General features: G+C 42.0%; 1 protein-coding gene across 1 annotated transcript; it reads left to right on the top strand.

Annotated features, from left to right (window-relative positions):
* The first annotated feature begins 3,450 nt into the window (after positions 1-3,450).
* Positions 3,451-17,055, top strand: LOC123325484 (DLA class II histocompatibility antigen, DR-1 beta chain-like). Its single transcript, XM_044917229.1, is given in 6 exon segments — positions 3,451-3,565; positions 12,722-12,991; positions 15,791-15,880; positions 15,883-16,071; positions 16,774-16,899; positions 17,003-17,055. Coding segments are annotated over 6 exon segments (828 nt in total). The 5' UTR covers positions 3,451-3,465.
* Positions 17,056-17,969: the final 914 nt, after the last annotated feature.

Raw genomic sequence — 17,969 nt, 5'->3', positions numbered from 1 at the left:
CCAAAGACTCCACCCCAAAACTGCTAGAACTCATACAGGAATTCAGTAAAGTGGCAGGATATAAAATCAATGCACAGAAGTCAGTGGCTTTCCTATACACCAACAACAAGACAGAAGAAAGAGAAATTAAGGAGTCAATCCCATTTACAATTGCACCCAAAACCATAAGATACCGAGGCATAAATCTAACCAAAGAGACAAAGGATCTGTACTCAGAAAACTATAAAATACTCATGAAAGAAATTGAGGAAGACACAAAGAAATGGAAAAACGTTCCATGCTCATGGATTGGAAGAACAAATATTGTGAAGATGTCAATGCTACCTAGAGCAATCTACACATTCAATGCAATCCCCATCAAAATACCATCCACTTTTTTCAAAGAAATGGAAGAAATCATCCTAAAATTTGTATGGAACCAGAAAAGACCCCGAATAGCCAGAGGAATGTTGAAAAAGAAAAGCAAAGCTGGTGGCATCACAATTCCGGACTTCAAGCTCTATTACAAAGCTGTCATCATCAAGACGGTATGGTACTGGCACAAAAACAGACACATAGATCAGTGGAACAGAATAGAGAGCCCAGAAATGGACCCTCAACTCTATGGTCAACTCATCTTTGACAAAGCAGGAAAGAATGTCCAATGGAACAAAGACAGTCTCTTCAACAAATGGTGTTGGGAAAATTGGACAGCCACATGCAGAAGAATGGAACTGGACCATTTTCTTACACCGTACACAAAAATAAACTCAAAATGGATGAAAGACCTCAATGTGAGACAGGAATCCATCAAAATCCTAGAGGAGAACACAGGCAGCAACCTCTTTGACCCCAGCCACAGCAACTTCTTGCTAGACACATCTCCAAAGGCAAGGGAAACAAAGCAAAAATGAACTATTGGGACTTCATCAATATAAAAAGCTCCTGCACAGCAAAAAAAAACAGTTGACAAAACCAAAAGATAATGGGAGAAGATATTTGCAAATGTCTTATCAGATAAATGGCTAATATCCAGGATCTATAAAAAACTTGTCAAAAGGCAACACCCAAGTAACAAATAATACAGTCAAGAAGGGGCAGAAGACATGAACAGACATTTCTCCAAAGAAGACCTACAAATGGCCAACAGACTCAAAAAAATGCTCAACATCACTCGGCATCAGGGAAATACAAATCAAAGCCACAGTGAGATACCACCTCACACCAGTCAGAATGGCTAAAATTAATGTCAGGAGACAACAAATGTTGACGAGGATGAGGAGAAAATGGAACCCTCTTGCACTGTTGGTGGGAATGCAAGCTGGTGCAGCCACTCTGGAAAACATTATGGAGGTTCTTCAACCCAGCAATTGCACTCCTAGATATTTACCACAAAGGATACAAATGTAGTGATCCAAAGGGGCACCTGCACCCCAATGTTTATAGCAGCAATGTCCACAATAGCCAAACTATGGAAACAACCCAGATGTCCATTGACAAATGAATGATAAAGAAGAAGTGGCATATATATATACAATGGAATATTACTCAGCAATCAAAAAAGTGAAATCTTACCATTTACAACAGTGTTGATGGAACTGGAGGGTATTATGCTAAGCAAAATAAGTCAATCAGAGAAAGACAATTATCATATGATCTCACTCATATGTGGAATTTAAGAAACAAAACAGATGAACATAGGAGAAGGGAAGGAAAAATAATGTAAGATGAAAACAGAGGGGGGGACAAGCCATAAGAGACTCTTAACTATAGGAAACAAACTGAGGGTTGCTGGAGGTGGGTGAGGGGATGGGGTAATTGGGTAATGGGCGTTAAGGAGGGCATGTGATGTAATGAGCACTGGGTGTTATATGCAACTGATGGATCACTGAATTCTACCCCTGAAACTAATGATACACTATATGTCAATTAATTGAATTTAAATAATTTTTTTAAAGTACCTTATTATTGGTAGTAGCTTTCTGAGAACTGTAGAACTTCTGTACTGAACACCACTTTCTTCCAGAAACCAATTTAACTATTTTTACTCAGGATATGAGCCTTTATTTGACATTTCCCATACACAGTAGAAGTTGAGCAGGATTGCTTCTCCTCTTGCTTTCAGTGAAGAAGTTCAGCCTCAAGATCACCTGTAGGATTGATATTGGGTGACGGTTCCTCCATTGTGTTACCTGAACTGTTCTTATATTGAATTAATATTGAAGAAAAGTGTGAAATATATAATATTTAAAGCAGCACATTTTTATTATTCATAACGTAATTTAGATCAGAGTCATTGGCCCATTTTTTAAAAAACAAATTTGTATGATTTTTAATTTCTATGTCAAATTTATATGAACAAGTTTTGATAGGGTTCTTTTTATATTTCAGTATGTAGATGATATAGAATTACCTTTCTTTGCCATTCCTTTTATTCTATAATCTAAGGTGAACCTTAGCTTGGCTTTCCCAGATTATGACATGTCACAATTAGTTTCTGAGTAAATTACAATTAAAGTTTGTCAAATTAAATGTGACATTCTGGTTGCAATCACATGACTTCCAGTAGTACTGATTTATCACTAGGGATTTCTTCTCAAATCCAGGGACAGTAATGACTCCTATCCAACCTCTCCACAAAATTTTGAGCTTAATAGAAATATATTTTTCCAAAGTAAGTGAGATACTATTTCTATTCTGAAATGTTCAAACTTGCTGAGAACTCTGAAATAATAATTGAGAATGATAGACTGGATTTAGGAATTTGGAGGCCACTGTTATCTTTCCTAGGAAGGAGACTTGTATGTGAGCTGTGGGTGTCATTACATAAAATAAATGCAAATTTTGTCATTTCCAGAGGTAAGCGACAATAATGAGGGAACTTCTCAAGGAACTAGAATTACTACACAGCAGCCACTTCAATTTACATAAAATGCTGTCAGGGCCTTCATTTCAAATGTGAGAGATTAAGTAATCTTCCCAAACCTACAACACTAAGTTATGGTGCAAAAAGGAGAGGATGAAAGGTCTCCTGACTTGCAATTATCTTCCCACACCTTCAGTTCCTAAACACACTCACACATACATTTGTTGAAATAACTCTTGTTTTCAAGTGAGAGAAATAAGTGCTCCTAAAGTGTCAAACTTGTGTGCACATCATTACCCAGCAGAAAATTGGCTCACAATATGGATCCGATAAAATGTTTCACATACAACTAGATCAAATCTTTAAAGTACTTAATTAAAGCAATCTTTTTAATTCAGGAAATTCTAAGTTTCAAAATTGGATCTCAGTACTGAATCTCTGACCAGCAACAGATGATGCTCTTCATATCTGAGGCTGACTGGTTTTCAACACAGAGATTACCCAATCCAGAAACAAAAATCAATTCCTCAGTTGGTATTACTTTGCGTATGGGTGAAAGATGGTCCTAGTCCTCACTGAGATTTACTGCTCCCCAAACCCTGTCCTCTCTGTTCTCCAGCATGGCATGTCTGTGGTTCCCTAGAGGCTTATCAATGGCAGCTTTAATGGTGATACTGATGATGCTGAGCTCTCCCCTGGCTTGGGCTAGAGACACCCCATGTAAGTACATATCTTGGCACATAAGATATTGTGGGATGGGGGAAGGAAGGGAGTTAGCTTTGTCACCACATCCAGGCCATGTCCCCTAGAAAATTAAGATGTTTTCTTCAGTGACCACCCATCTTTATTATATGGTTCCCCAGTTCATTCCACAGCAAAAATCCTGCATGCTTGCCCTTTCTACAAGAGCTTCATAAGGGGCCTCCATATATATAGGCCATTTCTTCCTAATTCTCTTCTAATAAAATCTCTCCAGCCTTCCATCCCATTCGTTCAGGTTCTTGAGAAGATTTAGAAATAATGATGTCCAAATAGTTTCCCATCTGGTGGTTCCTTTTTTTTTTTTAATTTTTTTATTTTTAGAGAAAGAAAGCAAACATGTACACATGAGCGAGATAGGGGAGGGGCAAAGGGAGAGGGAGAGAAAATCCCAAGCAGGCTCCACGCTCAGCATGGAGCCCAACCTGGGGCTTGATCTCATGATCCTGAGATCATGACCTGAGCTGAAATCAAGAGTCTAATCCTTAACCAACTGAACCACTCAGGCACCCTCAGTGGTTCCCCTTTTTAGTTGAGTTATGCCAGTAAAAGTGTAGGTTTGCCTGAAAATTTTATGGGGAGTCAAAAGAAATTAGAAAGATCTCTTTTAGAAGATCTTGTGTTATGGCCTCAGCAGGATCTGTGATGTTGGTGCTTCTCTCTAATATGTAAAGATGAATCAAGGGGCCTCTCACATCATTTCCTTTCCTTTACTCCTGAACCCTAATGTTTATAAGGCCTGTATCTCTGTGCTGTAGGTTACCTGACAGAAACTGGGGTCTGTTTTCCCTCTATTTCTCCTGTGGAGAGCACCCGAACTGAAGCAGAGAACCTTAGAGCTTGAAATGACCCTATAGATAAGGAGAATCTGTGGGGTGTTCTTTGATGTCTTAAAGAACTTAAGGCTTCTTCTAAAAACTGGCACAGATTAGTGTTCACTATGAATCTATTTTGACTTTTCTATACTATTAGCTTCTCCTACATCTCCCCTTTCTCTGACCTGAGCCCACAAGAAGTGATTCAACTAGTATAGAAAAAATTATATGAAATTCTATTTGCATAAGCCAAAAATAGTCAATTATCAGCAATTTCATATGATTCAAACTGTACACCCTGAGCAGGGTACCAATGGTGTGAAGGTTGCTTATATTCCTGGGGCTGAAAGTCAATAAACAAGTCAAGTAAACTCACTGGCCTCCTGAGTCTTAGCCCCAAATTTCATAGGTTCATTCACCATGCCCTGTCCTTAATTAGCCATGTTTTTTTCCTCTACTTCTAGTTCCTCATTATTCTTTCCCCAGCTATGTCATCACCATTACTGAAAATCCCCAATGTTTGCACAGACCCTCAGTACTATCACATTTCCACTGGATGAAATGAAATATAACGAAATGTTCTCCTTCTGAAAATCACCTTTCCTTACCTGCGAATGTTTCTTCTGACTAGTAGGAGAAAGAGGAAGTTTGTCCAAATTTTCATAGGAAGCAGAAGGGATCAAACGTGTCATCAGAATAAAAGAGTTTTAGAGCTTGAGCCTTTTATTACTCTCAGGATCCTACAATGATCAAGTCCCAGAACACTGGGTTTACTCATTTAGACCACATTCTTCCAAGCAACTATTATATACTGGGTTCTGTTTTAGGATCAGAGAACTCTATTTGGATAAGAAAGAAAAGGCCCCTACAGTCATGGAACTTCCCTAACAACAGGGGAGAAAGACAATAACTGAATACATATTTAACAAAAAAGAGGGCACCTGGGTGGCTCAGTCAGTCAAGCATCTGCCTTCAGCTCAGGTCTTGATCCCAGAGTCCTAGGATCAAGCCCTGCATCAGGCCCCCTGCTCGGTGGGGAGCTTGCTTCTCCCTCTCCCTCTGTGGCTCCCCCTGCTTGTGCTCTCTCTCTCTGTCAAATAAAAATAAAATATTTTTTAAAGTATTTAACAAAAAGGAAGAAAATTCCAGAGAGCAATAAGTGCTCTTAAAAAAAATACATTAGCGTTGTGAAACAGAGAGAATTGAATTTACCCAACTTCAGCACAAGGGCTAGGGAGCTCTCCCTGGAAAGTGACACTAGTTGACACATGAATGATGAGAACAAACCAGTCGTTTAAAGGATCTAAGTGACAAATGTTCCAGGGAGAGGAAACAGGAAAGGCCAGAGTACAGGAAGATGTTTGCTGAGTTTAAAAGACACAAAGAAGGGGCGCCTGGGTGGCTCAGTTGTTAAGCGTCTGCCTTCGGCTCAGGTCATGATCCCAGGGTCCTCTCCGCGGGAAGCCTGCTTCTCCCTCTCCCACTCCCCCTGCTTGTGTTCCCTCTCTCGCTGTGTCTCTCTCTGTCAAATAAATAAATAAAATCTTTTTTAAAAAAATAAAATAAAATAAAAGACACAAAGAAGATGGGAGTAGCTGAAGTGTCCTGAGCAAACTGGGGAGTGGCATAAGATGAAGTTGGAGAGGAAGTAAGGAGCCAAATCATAGTAGATCCTGATGGCCATGATAAGAAATTTGATTTTTATTTAGAGAGATATGTGGACTACTTAAGGGATAAAGGTAAGTCCATTTATATTTTTAAAAAAATAATTCTAACCACCACGTGGAGACTGGATTGTAGGAGTTCACAAATGGAGTCAGGGAGACTACCTAGGAACATGATATAACTCTCTAGGGAAGACATTTAGTGTGGTAGTGGGTGACAAAGATAGTAGCAAAGGCAAAGTGAACAGGTTTGGGATAGATTTTTATATGACATGTTAATAAATGGGTGGAGAGGGTAGGAAATCAAGCTTGTCCCTAAGAATTCTGTCTTCCATAATGACTAGGTGGATGCTGATGTTGTTTATTGAGATAGGGAAGACTGAGGGAGGAAATTATTTCAAGTGGTGGTTAAAAAAAAAAGATTTTCTTAAAGCTTGAAATGATTTTTGACATTTATGTGGAACTCTCAGCTGTCAGTAGAATATATGAGACTGGAGTTCAGGAGGAAGCCAGGGTTTGGAGTTACGTATGTTGGGGTCATTGACACATGTGCTGGGTTAAATTCCAGGGAAGTAGAGGAGGTTTCATAGGGGCAGAGTGTGCACAAGACGAGAAGAGGGCAAGAGCCAAAGAGTCAGTAAAAGGGCCTGAGAATGGTACCAGTGATGTGGGAGGAAAACCAACATACGTGGAAGTCAAGGAAAGTGGTTTTTTTCAAGGAGGAGAGAGTGGCCAGTTGTATACGTAGGTAAGAAGTAGTAGAAGAGGTAGGTGAAGTGAGAACATGACAGAGAAGTGAACTGGGCTTGGTGGACTTGACATTTACAGATTTAATCAAGTATCCAAGATAAAAACTAGATTGGAGCATTTGAAAAGACAACGGGAGCTGAAGAAATGACGGATGGATTAGAGATGACTCTTTTTTGAGCAGCTGATCTCAGGGAAAGCCTGTGCTCTGGGATCAGGAACTCAGCTGGACCTAAAGTATAAGAATAAAAGAACCTGAAGAGAAGCTGAGAGAACCTGAGAATCAGAGACATTCAGTCATCAGCAAGGAAGCCCTGGAGTGCCCTTGCAAGCAGAGGTGACGTGTTATGCAAAAAGCCTTTAATTCATACAGGAAATAATTATTAGCAACCTACACTTTACCAGCCATTACCCTAGGTGATGAAGATGGAGTGATGAAAAAGAAACAAATCTGGTCTCTATCAGCATAAGGCATCATAACATTTTGCAGTTACTATGTAGCAGGCCTTTAAATATCAGTGTATAATTCCCATTCTTACCCGATCCTATCTGTAGCAGGTAAAAACATATATATCTATGGAATCTAAAATTCAAAGAATATAAGTGATTTACCCAGTGTTACATAGTGTTAGAACACAGATTATGTAGTATAAATCTAAGTATACTGAAAATCCCTCCTTTCTATGTCATCAGAGTTCTTTTGTATTAAGTTCATGTATACCCCATTATTATGCACAAACCAATGTTTCTGCCTTTATATGTTCAAATGGTAATTAGTGATAAAATTAATAGAAGAAAATTGCCAAATCATAATGAAGATATTATTTGCTTGAGGAGGTTAAGGTAGAAAGACCTTATGAGTTTACATTCATAGGAGTTACAAAAATCAAACTGGTCATATAGATTGAGTAAGTATTATGTGATCAGCATAGGAAGAGTCACTATTTAATTTCACACTTAGTAATAACACTGTGAGAATATGATATTATTAAATCTATTTCAGAGATAAAGAAAAAAGGCTCATGGATATTAAAAATTGACCCAAGTGGAAGAGCTCATGTTCAAATTCAAATTTTCTGATTCTAGAGCTTGGGCTTCTAACTACTGTTAGTGAATAGTACTAGATTGGGTAAGACTGATAAAATTTCTGATGTTTATACATAACAGTGTGTATCTTAGAGTGGGGGAGAGAGGCGAGTGTTGCTAGTTTCCATATACAGAAAAAATTTGCATCCATTTTGCATTTATTACCTAAAAAGTTCCATGTGAGTTCACACTATGTGCAGGTTGTCATGGGCATGTATTGAAGAATACAAAGAAGTATTAAATACACTGAGATTTTGTTAACAAACTGGGCTAGGGTTTCCAAATAAAAAATAGGATGCCCAGTTAAATCTGAATTTCAGATAAACATTGAAATCCAAATTTAACTGAGCATCTTGTATTTATTTGTATTGGCTAAATCTGCAACCTTAAAACAGGCACATGAACATAGACAGTGCTAACCATATAAGCTGCAGTGTGAATAGAACAGCAACTTCACATATTTGTTATTTTTTAACTTTCTCATCTGTCAAAAATATACTTAGAGAACTTCTGAATAGTAACATAGACCTTAAAGGTCTGATCCAGACTGCACTCTTCTCTGCCATCATTTTATGGGGCAAAAGGAGATTTGCAAAGATCTCTACTCAAAGTCTGGGGACCTGCTCATTTTTGTAAACTATCTATATGAGAATGTCATTATTTTCTTAGTTTCTCTCCTTCTGAGGGGGCTTGACTACAGAAATGAGAGTTCTACATCTGGCCATCGCTAGTAATTTTGATGCCTACTGGTCTTGGGAGTAGGAGACTGAAAGTTAGAAAATAAATTAGTTAGGACATTGAACAGGAATGAAATGGCTATGGCTGTAGTTTGCTACTATAGATAAGCAGGGAACCAAAAGCAGGAAAACTAAGAAAGATAAGGTGAAGGATAAATTATGACTTGGTGACTAAGGTATTCTGGTACCAATTCCAGTGTGTAGGGAGGTTTTCCATACCACCAAGCAATTCTCCAACACCAGCTGGGTGTTCCTCAATTCAACTCAAGTCTGATGCTATCTACATGGAGATCCCACAGATTAAGGGCTCAGTCCCACAAGACAGCCCCCCCTCCTACTTTAAATGCCAATCAAAAGTTCAGGTTGTAACCTGTGATTCTGATGGAAGGGAAATACTTTGGAGGTTCACATGACTCCCTATTTGGCTTTGACTAATTTGCTAGAGCACTTACAGACCTCAGAGGATGTTTTATTCACCAGTTTGTTATAAAAGGACAAAACTCAAGAACAGCTAGATGAAAGAGATAGGGCACAGAACTTTTTAGACCTCTTCAAGCACACCAGTCTCCCAGAATCTCCACGTGTTCACTAACCCAAAAATTCTCTGAACCATGACTTTTGGATTTTTGTGGAGGCTTCATTACATAAGCATCATTGATAAATCATTGGCCATTGGTGACTGAACTCCATCTTCAGCCTTTCTCCCTTCCCTGGAGGTCAGGGGGCATGGGACTAAAAGTTTCAACCCTCCAATCATGTGGTCGATTCTCCTGGCAGCCAACCCCCATCCCACAGGGGTATCCAAAGTCAACTCATTAATGTAACAAAAGACACCTTTCCTGCTCTTATCAGGTAGGACATTTCCAGAGTTTTAGGAGCTCTGTGCCAGAAACTAAGACCAAATATATATTTCTTATTATAAATCACAATACAACAGTGACTGATTGCCAAGGCAAAGAAATCAGTAAACTTTGGTCCTAAACAAATTTATTTTGCTGGAAACACAGACCTGCACTGGGACCAGATTTTTAGAAAACATATAAGTTTCATGTAGGATCAAGATTTTCAAGAGGTATGATACTGGAAAATTTTTCCGTGTAATTTGCAGAGGCTGCATGATTAATAGTGACTTTTTCACCACAGTTTTCTTAGATGGTTTTCACATGGTTCTCACACAAGGACAGATCACCACCCCCTCCCCCCAACCGTATTCCTTCACCGCATGAACATTTGACAATATCTGGAGCCACTTATGGTTGTCACACTAGGGCTTTTTTCTGACAACCAGTGGGTAGAGGTCAGAGAGGCTGGTAGATAGTCTACTATGTCCAGAACAGGCCACCTCACTCCCCCATCACAAAGATTATGTGGTCCAAAATGTCTACAGTATGTGGTTATATACAATGTGGTTGAAAACTGCTTTACACTGTACGCTTCTAAAATTTCTAGACTCACACTTTATACACAAATTCACCTTCGAATTCAGTATTTCATGGTTTATTTTAGCTTGTTTCATTACTTTAAAAAACTAGACAGTTGCAAAAATTCACCATGTTTTTGTTGAATCCATTCAAAGTGAGTGCAACACTTCATTTTATTTTTTGCTTTAAGCCAAATTTTTCAATATTTCATGAGTTTTTGCTCATTACATCTCTATTAACTTTAAACAACTTGCATCTTTAAGTCATAAATGGTGGTGAAAGCCACAAATATTTTTCAGTAAAATGCTTCACATTTCTGCAGTAATTCTACTTTCCAGACCATTGGTGATATCAGGAGCTTCCATTTATCCATCTCACTGTTAGCCACAGGGTTATTCTTTAACCCTTTTGGCATTGTCAAATGACAAAACTAAATCAATTTAGTAAAATCTGTGATATCCTTTATTCAAGGGAAAATAATCCATGGATTAAGGGAGTAAAGTTGACATAGTTTTGGAATATAGGTGAGGTCCAGAGCTGACGGTCAAGAAAGAATTCTTGAGATGTCTGTGGTGCAAAAAGGTGATTTTACTAAAGCACGGGGACAGGACCCATGGGCAGAAAGAGCTGCATTACAAGCGTGAGGGGTGACTGATTGAGGGTAAAGAAAAAGGGACGTTTTTAAAGGAATTTTTGTGTGTGAAAGAGGGCCTACATGACACCAGAGACCTTGTCATTGTCAAGTTAAGGTTGTTTTTCCCTCTAGTAAGGCATTAACATTAAGACAGTTGGGAGTTTCCTGGAGGAATGTTACTGCCTATCACAAGTCCATGTCAATGGGCTGCAGGTTATAAGAAAATTTTATTTTATTTACATTCCCTTCTACCTTTGTTTCTCACATACTATGGGTGGGTGGGTGATGTTAGGGCTCCAGGAAATTGAGTCCATGGGTCTCTGGAAGTTAGGCTATTGTTAAGAATGCTTTTTTCTTGTAAATCACTAAGACATTTGTAGACTGAGGGAGACTAATGTCTTGCTGGACTGTGATCTCTATTAGTTAACCATTTGTGGATTTTTTTTTCCTTTCCTTAGTTTTAGGGCAGCCAGGAGTGCCTGAGGAATATCACATATAACCCACCTGGGGAAGGGGGGGTATGCAGGGTGTCAGCTTGTACTTTGTCCTCAGTTTGTCTTCTGCTCCCTCATCAAAGTGACTCACAAACTGTGGAGCACTTTTCTCAAGGGATTTGGGAAAGGGTGAATTTATAGAGCTTTAGAAGAGGGAACATGGAAACCGTGCATGATTGGCTAGAAAATCAGGGATTTCCCTGATTTCTAGGGTAAAGTGAACTAGCTAAACCTGATTTGGAGAACTGTGATTGGTATATGTTAAGTTTCCTTGACAGGTGTTTCTTGTAAGTGCAGGCTGACTTAAGTTTAGATTCGGGTGTGGGTGGGATGTTGGGGTGGCCTCCATTTTATGGGTCCCGATAAAGGAATTGACTACTTCCACTTCACAGTTCAATGACATAAAGACAAAAACACCAAAAACATATACATTTATATCATATATACCTATGTTTACACATGTTATTCTACAGAAACACAAGTAAGAGCTCTGAGACACATTTGACCCCTTAATTCATCAGGTCAGATTTGCCAAATGAGTTTTGGCACCAAAAAACCCCCCTGATTTTTCTGAGCTATCTGGATTTGGAAATTCAGAAAAGGGATTATGACCCTGTAATAGGATCATGGCTTTACTCTCCTTAAAACTCTTCATGATTTTCCATTACATTTAGTATAAAATCAAAATCCTAATATCACCCACAGGCTAAAAGTGCCCAGCCCCAGGTGACTTCTACAATGCAATCTTTTCTCTTTCTTCCTCTCACTGTCTGTGCTTCAGTGAACTTTTCTTCTGGTTTCCTAAGGAAGGTCACCATCAGTTCTTTCAAGATTTTGTACACTATTACTTTTACCTGAAACATGCCTCCCTTTCTCCCAAACACACACACACACACACACATACACGCGCGCGCGCGCGCGCGCTCCAGTTACATCTAGTTAATCTTTGATGTCACATCTCATGTCACCCTTGAGACCACCTCTCTGGGACCCTAAGGTGATTGAGATCATCCGATTATTCTCCGTTCTAGAACTGCACACTCCTCTTGTGACATTTCTCACGCCCGTATAAAGTCTTGCCTGGTTGCGTTTTGTGCATCACTTTCCCTCCATTTTAAGCTCCCGGAGGGAAGGGGACGCGTCTGTTTCCTTCTCTGGATTCGCAGGGGCGGCAGGGGCCTGAGCCAGCTCAGCCCAAACCAAGTGTTCAGGGGGGAGGGCAGCGGGTGGGACGTGTTTAAGGCCCAGGGAAAGGGCTGTGGGAGGCGAGGAGGGAGGCTGGCGTCTGTCAGGAGGAGGCGGTGAGGGGCAAATGCCCGCGCTGCTCAGGCTGGGAGGGCCGCCGCCGAGCCGGAGCCCAGTGACCCGGGAAGGCTCCCCTGAGACGGGGTCGCCGCCGGCAGAGGAAAGACGAGCCGTGGGTGCTGGTGGTTTGGGGGCGCGGGGGGAGCCACCGACGGTGCCGCCGTCAGTGTCTTCCAGGAGCCCGCGGGTGACCGGATCGTCTCCGTCCCCACAGCTCATTTCGTGCACCAGTATAAGGCCGAGTGTCATTATTCCAACGGGACGGAGCGGGTGCGGCTCCTGGCCAGATCAATCTATAACGGGGAGGAGGACGTGCGCTTCGACAGCGACGTGGGGGAGTTCCGGCCGGTGACGGAGCTGGGGCGGCCCACCGCTGAGTACTGGAACCGCCAGAAGGACATCTTGGAGCAGAAGCGGGCCGCGGTGGACACGGTGTGCAGACACAACTACCGGGTGGTTGAGAGCTTCATGGTGCAGCGGCGAGGTGAGCGCGGGGTGGGGGTCGTGGGGGGCTGCATGTGTGCGTGTGCGTGTGTGTGTGTGTGACTGTGAGACAGAGACTAGGGCAGGAGTGAGCGTACAGGGTCTTGAGCAAGTACAAGTTACAAGGATCCACGTGAGAGTGCGACGTCAGGGACAGTGTGGTCTGTGTGACTGTGCGGAGTGTGTGGTTGGGATTGTGTGGTTGTGTCCATGTGTGACTGTGAAGAGTGTGGTTGTGTCCTTGTGTGGCTATGGGGATAGTGTGGTGTGTCCGTGTTTGACTGTGGGGACAGTGTGCTGTGTCGTGTGTGACTGTGGGGACAGTGTGGTGTGTCGTGTGTGACTGTGGGGACAGTGTGGTGTGTCCGTGTGTGACTGTGGGGACAGTGTGGTGTGTCGTGTGTGGCTGTGGGGACAGTGTGGTGTGTCGTGTGTGACTGTGGGGACAGTGTGGTGTGTCGTGTGTGACTGTGGGGACAGTGTGGTGTGTCCGTGTGTGACTGTGGGGACAGTGGGAGGGGTGCGCTGTGAAGTGAGGGGGACGAGAATGAGTGTGAGCTGGGCTGTGGGCCTGGATGTGGGGGATGGGTTGGGAGAGTGGGTGTGCGGGGAGGACACAGGAAGGGGCATCTGGCATCCTTGGTGGCCCCCGAGGGAGAGGTGAGGGGGCGTCCGGAGCCCCAGGTGGAGGGAACACTAGGCAGGTGGTTGGAGATCTGGGGAGGGAAGTGGAGGGTGTCCTGGTTGGGGTGAAGGTTTAGGGGAGGGGAGGGGAGGAATAAAAGATTGGGGAGAATGTGAGGAGGCCAGTCACTCTGTTCTTGGCACTCACCCTTCTTAATTCTGAAACCCCTGAAGAAAGTGTGTCTGTGTCTGTGTGTGAGACCATTTCTTTGACACAAAGTGTCTGACTAATTTTTGATGGGTTGAGGGGACCTCTGAGACCCCTCTGATCTTTCCGAGGCTGCTTTTAGGTCTCAACTTCTTGCTTTTTTTTCTTGCTTGCTTTGTTTTGTTTTTTTTAATTTTTTAAAAGATTTATTTTACGGAGAGAGAAAGAGAAAGAGAGAGAGAGACCACAGGCAGGGGGAAGGGCAGAGGGAGAGGGAGAGAGAAAATCTGAAGGGGACTCCCTGCTGAGCTGGAGCCTGAAGGAGAGGGTGGGAGGGAAAGGGGGGCTCCATCTCAGGACCCTTAGATCATGACCTAAGCCAAAACCAAGAGTCTAATGTGCCATCCAGAAGCTCCTTGCTTTGTTTCATAGTGTATATATTCTCACATACTTGAAATGATTTTGAAACTAGGTTTTTAAATTATATTTTTGTTACAAAATATATTGATACTGCTGTTTTTATAATGATGAAAGTATTTAAAGAGTTGCATATGATTTCTTTATATAGTTGTAAGAATTCACCTCACATTCGCCTTTGCTAGACCTTTTTTTCAATATTGCCAAATGCTCAGTTGAAAATTTATCTTGTTAATTTTTAATTTCTATTCCTTTGATTACTAAGGTTCTTGAACATTTTTTTTTACATATTATTTCGCTAATCATTGTAAAAATTATCTACTGTCTATTATCTCTGGGGTTTTGGTGTTTTTCTCAGGGATTTTATGCATGCTTTATACATAAGATTATTAATGCTTTGCTGACATTTGATTTAGCATTTTCCCTAGTTTTTGGTTTATATTTTGGTTCTGTTTATTACTTTCCCTGCTAGGAATGTAAACATTTTGATTTAATGAAATATACTACAAAATTGTTAGCAGTGGTTTCTCATCAATCTTAAATCTACCATTTTATGGTATTGTAAAAAGGTTTTCCCATATTTCTCCTTTTACAAAGACAGAAATTGAATTTATTCAAGCTGTAGTGTCAGGGATGGTCTCAGGCACTAAGGATACCTGTTAGTGAGTCTCAGACCCTGCCCTGAACTCGTGTTAGTTGTAAAAGGGAGACAATTATAAAATGATAACAATTCCAATAATAGATATTTTTGTAGTGCAAAGAAGAAGGATTGATCAGCTGAGTGCAATTATGAGAACTTTTTAAAATAAATGAGTTTCCTTGCTTTCTCTCTCTTTCGGGACTCCTCCTGTTCTTGGGACTCAGCTCCTAGAGCTAGAGAATCACCTCTGTCTTTCCTGCTTCCCAGGGTAGAACCATTTCTGTGTTGTTTTAAGGTGTGAGTGTAGCATTCCCAGGATTTCATACTCTCTTTCCCCATCTACCTCAAGCTGTTCCCCCACCCTGCTTTGAGTCATATTTCTTCTCCAACAAAACAAGAATAAGTAGCTAACACATACTGAAGGCTAAATTTCAGTTACTGTTTTACGTACTTTGGTGCATTAATCCTCACACAACTCTAAGAGTTAAGTTAGTAGCACTATTCCCCTTGATAGGTGAGAAAGCTGGGGCACAGAGGAATGTGAAAGTTCTCCCAGTTAAAGTAGCAGAGTCTGGATTTGAACCCAGTCAACCTGCTCCAGAAATCATGCTTTTAATTAAGACACCATATGCTTTGCAAAACTTGTAAACACTTCAATTCAGAATAACTGCTTCACACAATGAAAAATAAACCCCACAAATTTCTCCACTATCTCTCAAATCTAATGGATCCATACGTTCAGAATGAAATTCATGACTCATGATACTGGCTCTTATTGGGCCCCATGGCCAGCTTTGGGGGAAGCCTGCTTGAGACTCAGCCTGGGACCAGAGACTGGAGACAGTGAGCCAGCCAACCAGGAAGACTGACTCTATCTTCCTCATTGAGTCCCTCTATCACTTCTCTTGTAGTTGAGCCTACAGCGACTGTGTATCCTACGAAGACCCAGCCCCTGCAGCACCACAACCTCCTGGTCTGCTCTGTGAATGGTTTCTATCCAGGCCCATTGAAGTCAGGTGGTTTCGGAATGGCCAGGAAGAGGAGGCTGGGGTCGTGTCCACAGGCCTGATCCGGAATGGAGACTGGACCTTCCAGACCCTGGTAATGCTGGAGACAGTTCCTCAGAGTGGAGAGGTCTACACCTGCCAAGTGGAGCACCCAAGCTTGACGAGCCCTGTCACCGTGGAATGGAGTGAGAAGTTTTCTGACCCCCTAAGTTCCTCACGCACCAAGGAGGGGACTTTGCTTATTCCTGAGTGTCAGGGTTCTCCGTCTTTACACCACGTTTTCATTTGCTCCATGTTCTCTTCTCTTCAGCACAGATCACTGGGGGTAGCTTGGTAATTGTTTCCACAAATACGTAACTCCCTGGGAGGCGATTATGCCTGGCAGGCAGAAAGAGGTCATCCCTGTTTTGAGCCCTCAATGATATCACAGGTCACAGTTCGCCCTTGACCCTGGGCACCAGTCCCCTTCCTCGGGCTGGGCTTCTGCTTCGGGCACTGTTGCTCTGAACTGTTCATTGTGATGTAAGAAGAGGCACAACATCTACAATGTAGGGACCGTGCTGACATGAGGGAAATCCAATCTCAGCTCTGCTTTCTGTAAGCTCTGTCACCCTGGACAAGCTACTTAAACCTCATGGAGTCCCAGGCTCCTCGTCCATCAGATTTGAAGTAGTAGGTTTATCAGAGCTATGATATTTAAATGAGCTCATTGCCTGAGTCTTGTACATATTCAGTGTGATTTTTAAATCTCTTTTATGGTAATGTCCAATTATTCTAGTTCTTTCAGGGCAGACTTCGTCCCCCATTCTCAAAGCTCTGAATCCCAGTGTCTCCATCAGAGAAGTTGAATTTGGTATAAAAATCGCTAAAACTGCTTCTTCTCTCAGGGGCACAGTCTGACTCTGCACAAAGCAAGATGCTGAGTGGAATTGGAGGCTTTGTTCTAGGTCTGCTCTTCCTCGTGGTGGGGCTGTTCATCTACTTCAGGAATCAGAAGGGTAAGGCACCTGTTGGTGAGACTCCCCCTGGACTTTTCTAGGGGAAGAAATATGGCTTTAAGTTAATTATCATATCAGTGGCCCTGTATAAAACTTATATTAACCTGGTCAACCTCAGATTTCCTAGAAATCCAGAAATCAACATTCCACGGTTACTATGTTGAAGTATAATAGGCTATGGCCTGTGGAAATAAGAAAAAGGTTAACAAGCATGGAGATCTCGGGTAGAGACCCTGGGGCAAACGCAGGAAGAGCCACTAGTGAAATCGCCCTGGATTTGTGTGACAGAAACTTCATGGGTCATACCTCTCACTTCTTGGCATCATGGGATGTGGGTTGTGGTGTTAGAGAAATCTAAGGAGGGGACTTTGGGGCTGGGGACATTGTATCTGGGGACAGACTTGCCTCCATACTTTTAAGTATATATGTTCCCCCTTTCTTTTCAGGCCACTCTTTTCAGCCAACAGGTAATGCTCTTCAGTCCTCTTTTAGAGGTAGACTTGGTCTCCTAGAACTCATGATAGAGACAAGCCAGGAGACAGAAATAATGGGAGGATTGAAATGTGATCAGGCAGTTTGCAGTAAAGCTTCTTTTCACCACTCAATAAATGGTCTGCACTCTCTAAAGTAGCATTGGCTCAGGAAGACCTAAGAATATGTTCTTCTTGGGACGTCTGGGTGGCTCAGTCGGTTAAGCGTCTGCCTTTGGCTCAGGTCATGACCCCAGGGTCCTGGGATCGAGTCCCGCATCGGGCTCCCTGCTCCGCGGGGAACCTGCTTCTCCCTCTGCCTCTGTCTCTCTCTCTGTCTCTCATGAATAAATAAATAAAATCTTTAAAAAAAAAAAAGAATATGTTCTTCTTATAGCAGTGCTATCACTCGAGGCCCTGAAGGCTGCTTGGAGAGGTGGGTCTGTAAACAACACTCTGCTCTGTCTCTGCAGGACTCCTGAGCTGATGTGCAGATGGTGATACTCCAGGAAGAACCTTCCTTCCCAGCTTCTTTGCAGAGTGAAAGGCTTCCAGCTCTCATTGCTCCACAAATACAATGCTTTCTCAGATCGGGTTGGCCCGGCTTCAGTGACC

This window comes from Neomonachus schauinslandi, chromosome 8 (assembly GCF_002201575.2).
Source record: "Neomonachus schauinslandi chromosome 8, ASM220157v2, whole genome shotgun sequence".
In the NCBI taxonomy this organism is placed as follows: domain Eukaryota; kingdom Metazoa; phylum Chordata; class Mammalia; order Carnivora; family Phocidae; genus Neomonachus; species Neomonachus schauinslandi.
The sequence above is the reverse complement of the archived record's forward strand: the minus strand, read 5'-3'. Positions and strand labels throughout refer to the sequence as shown.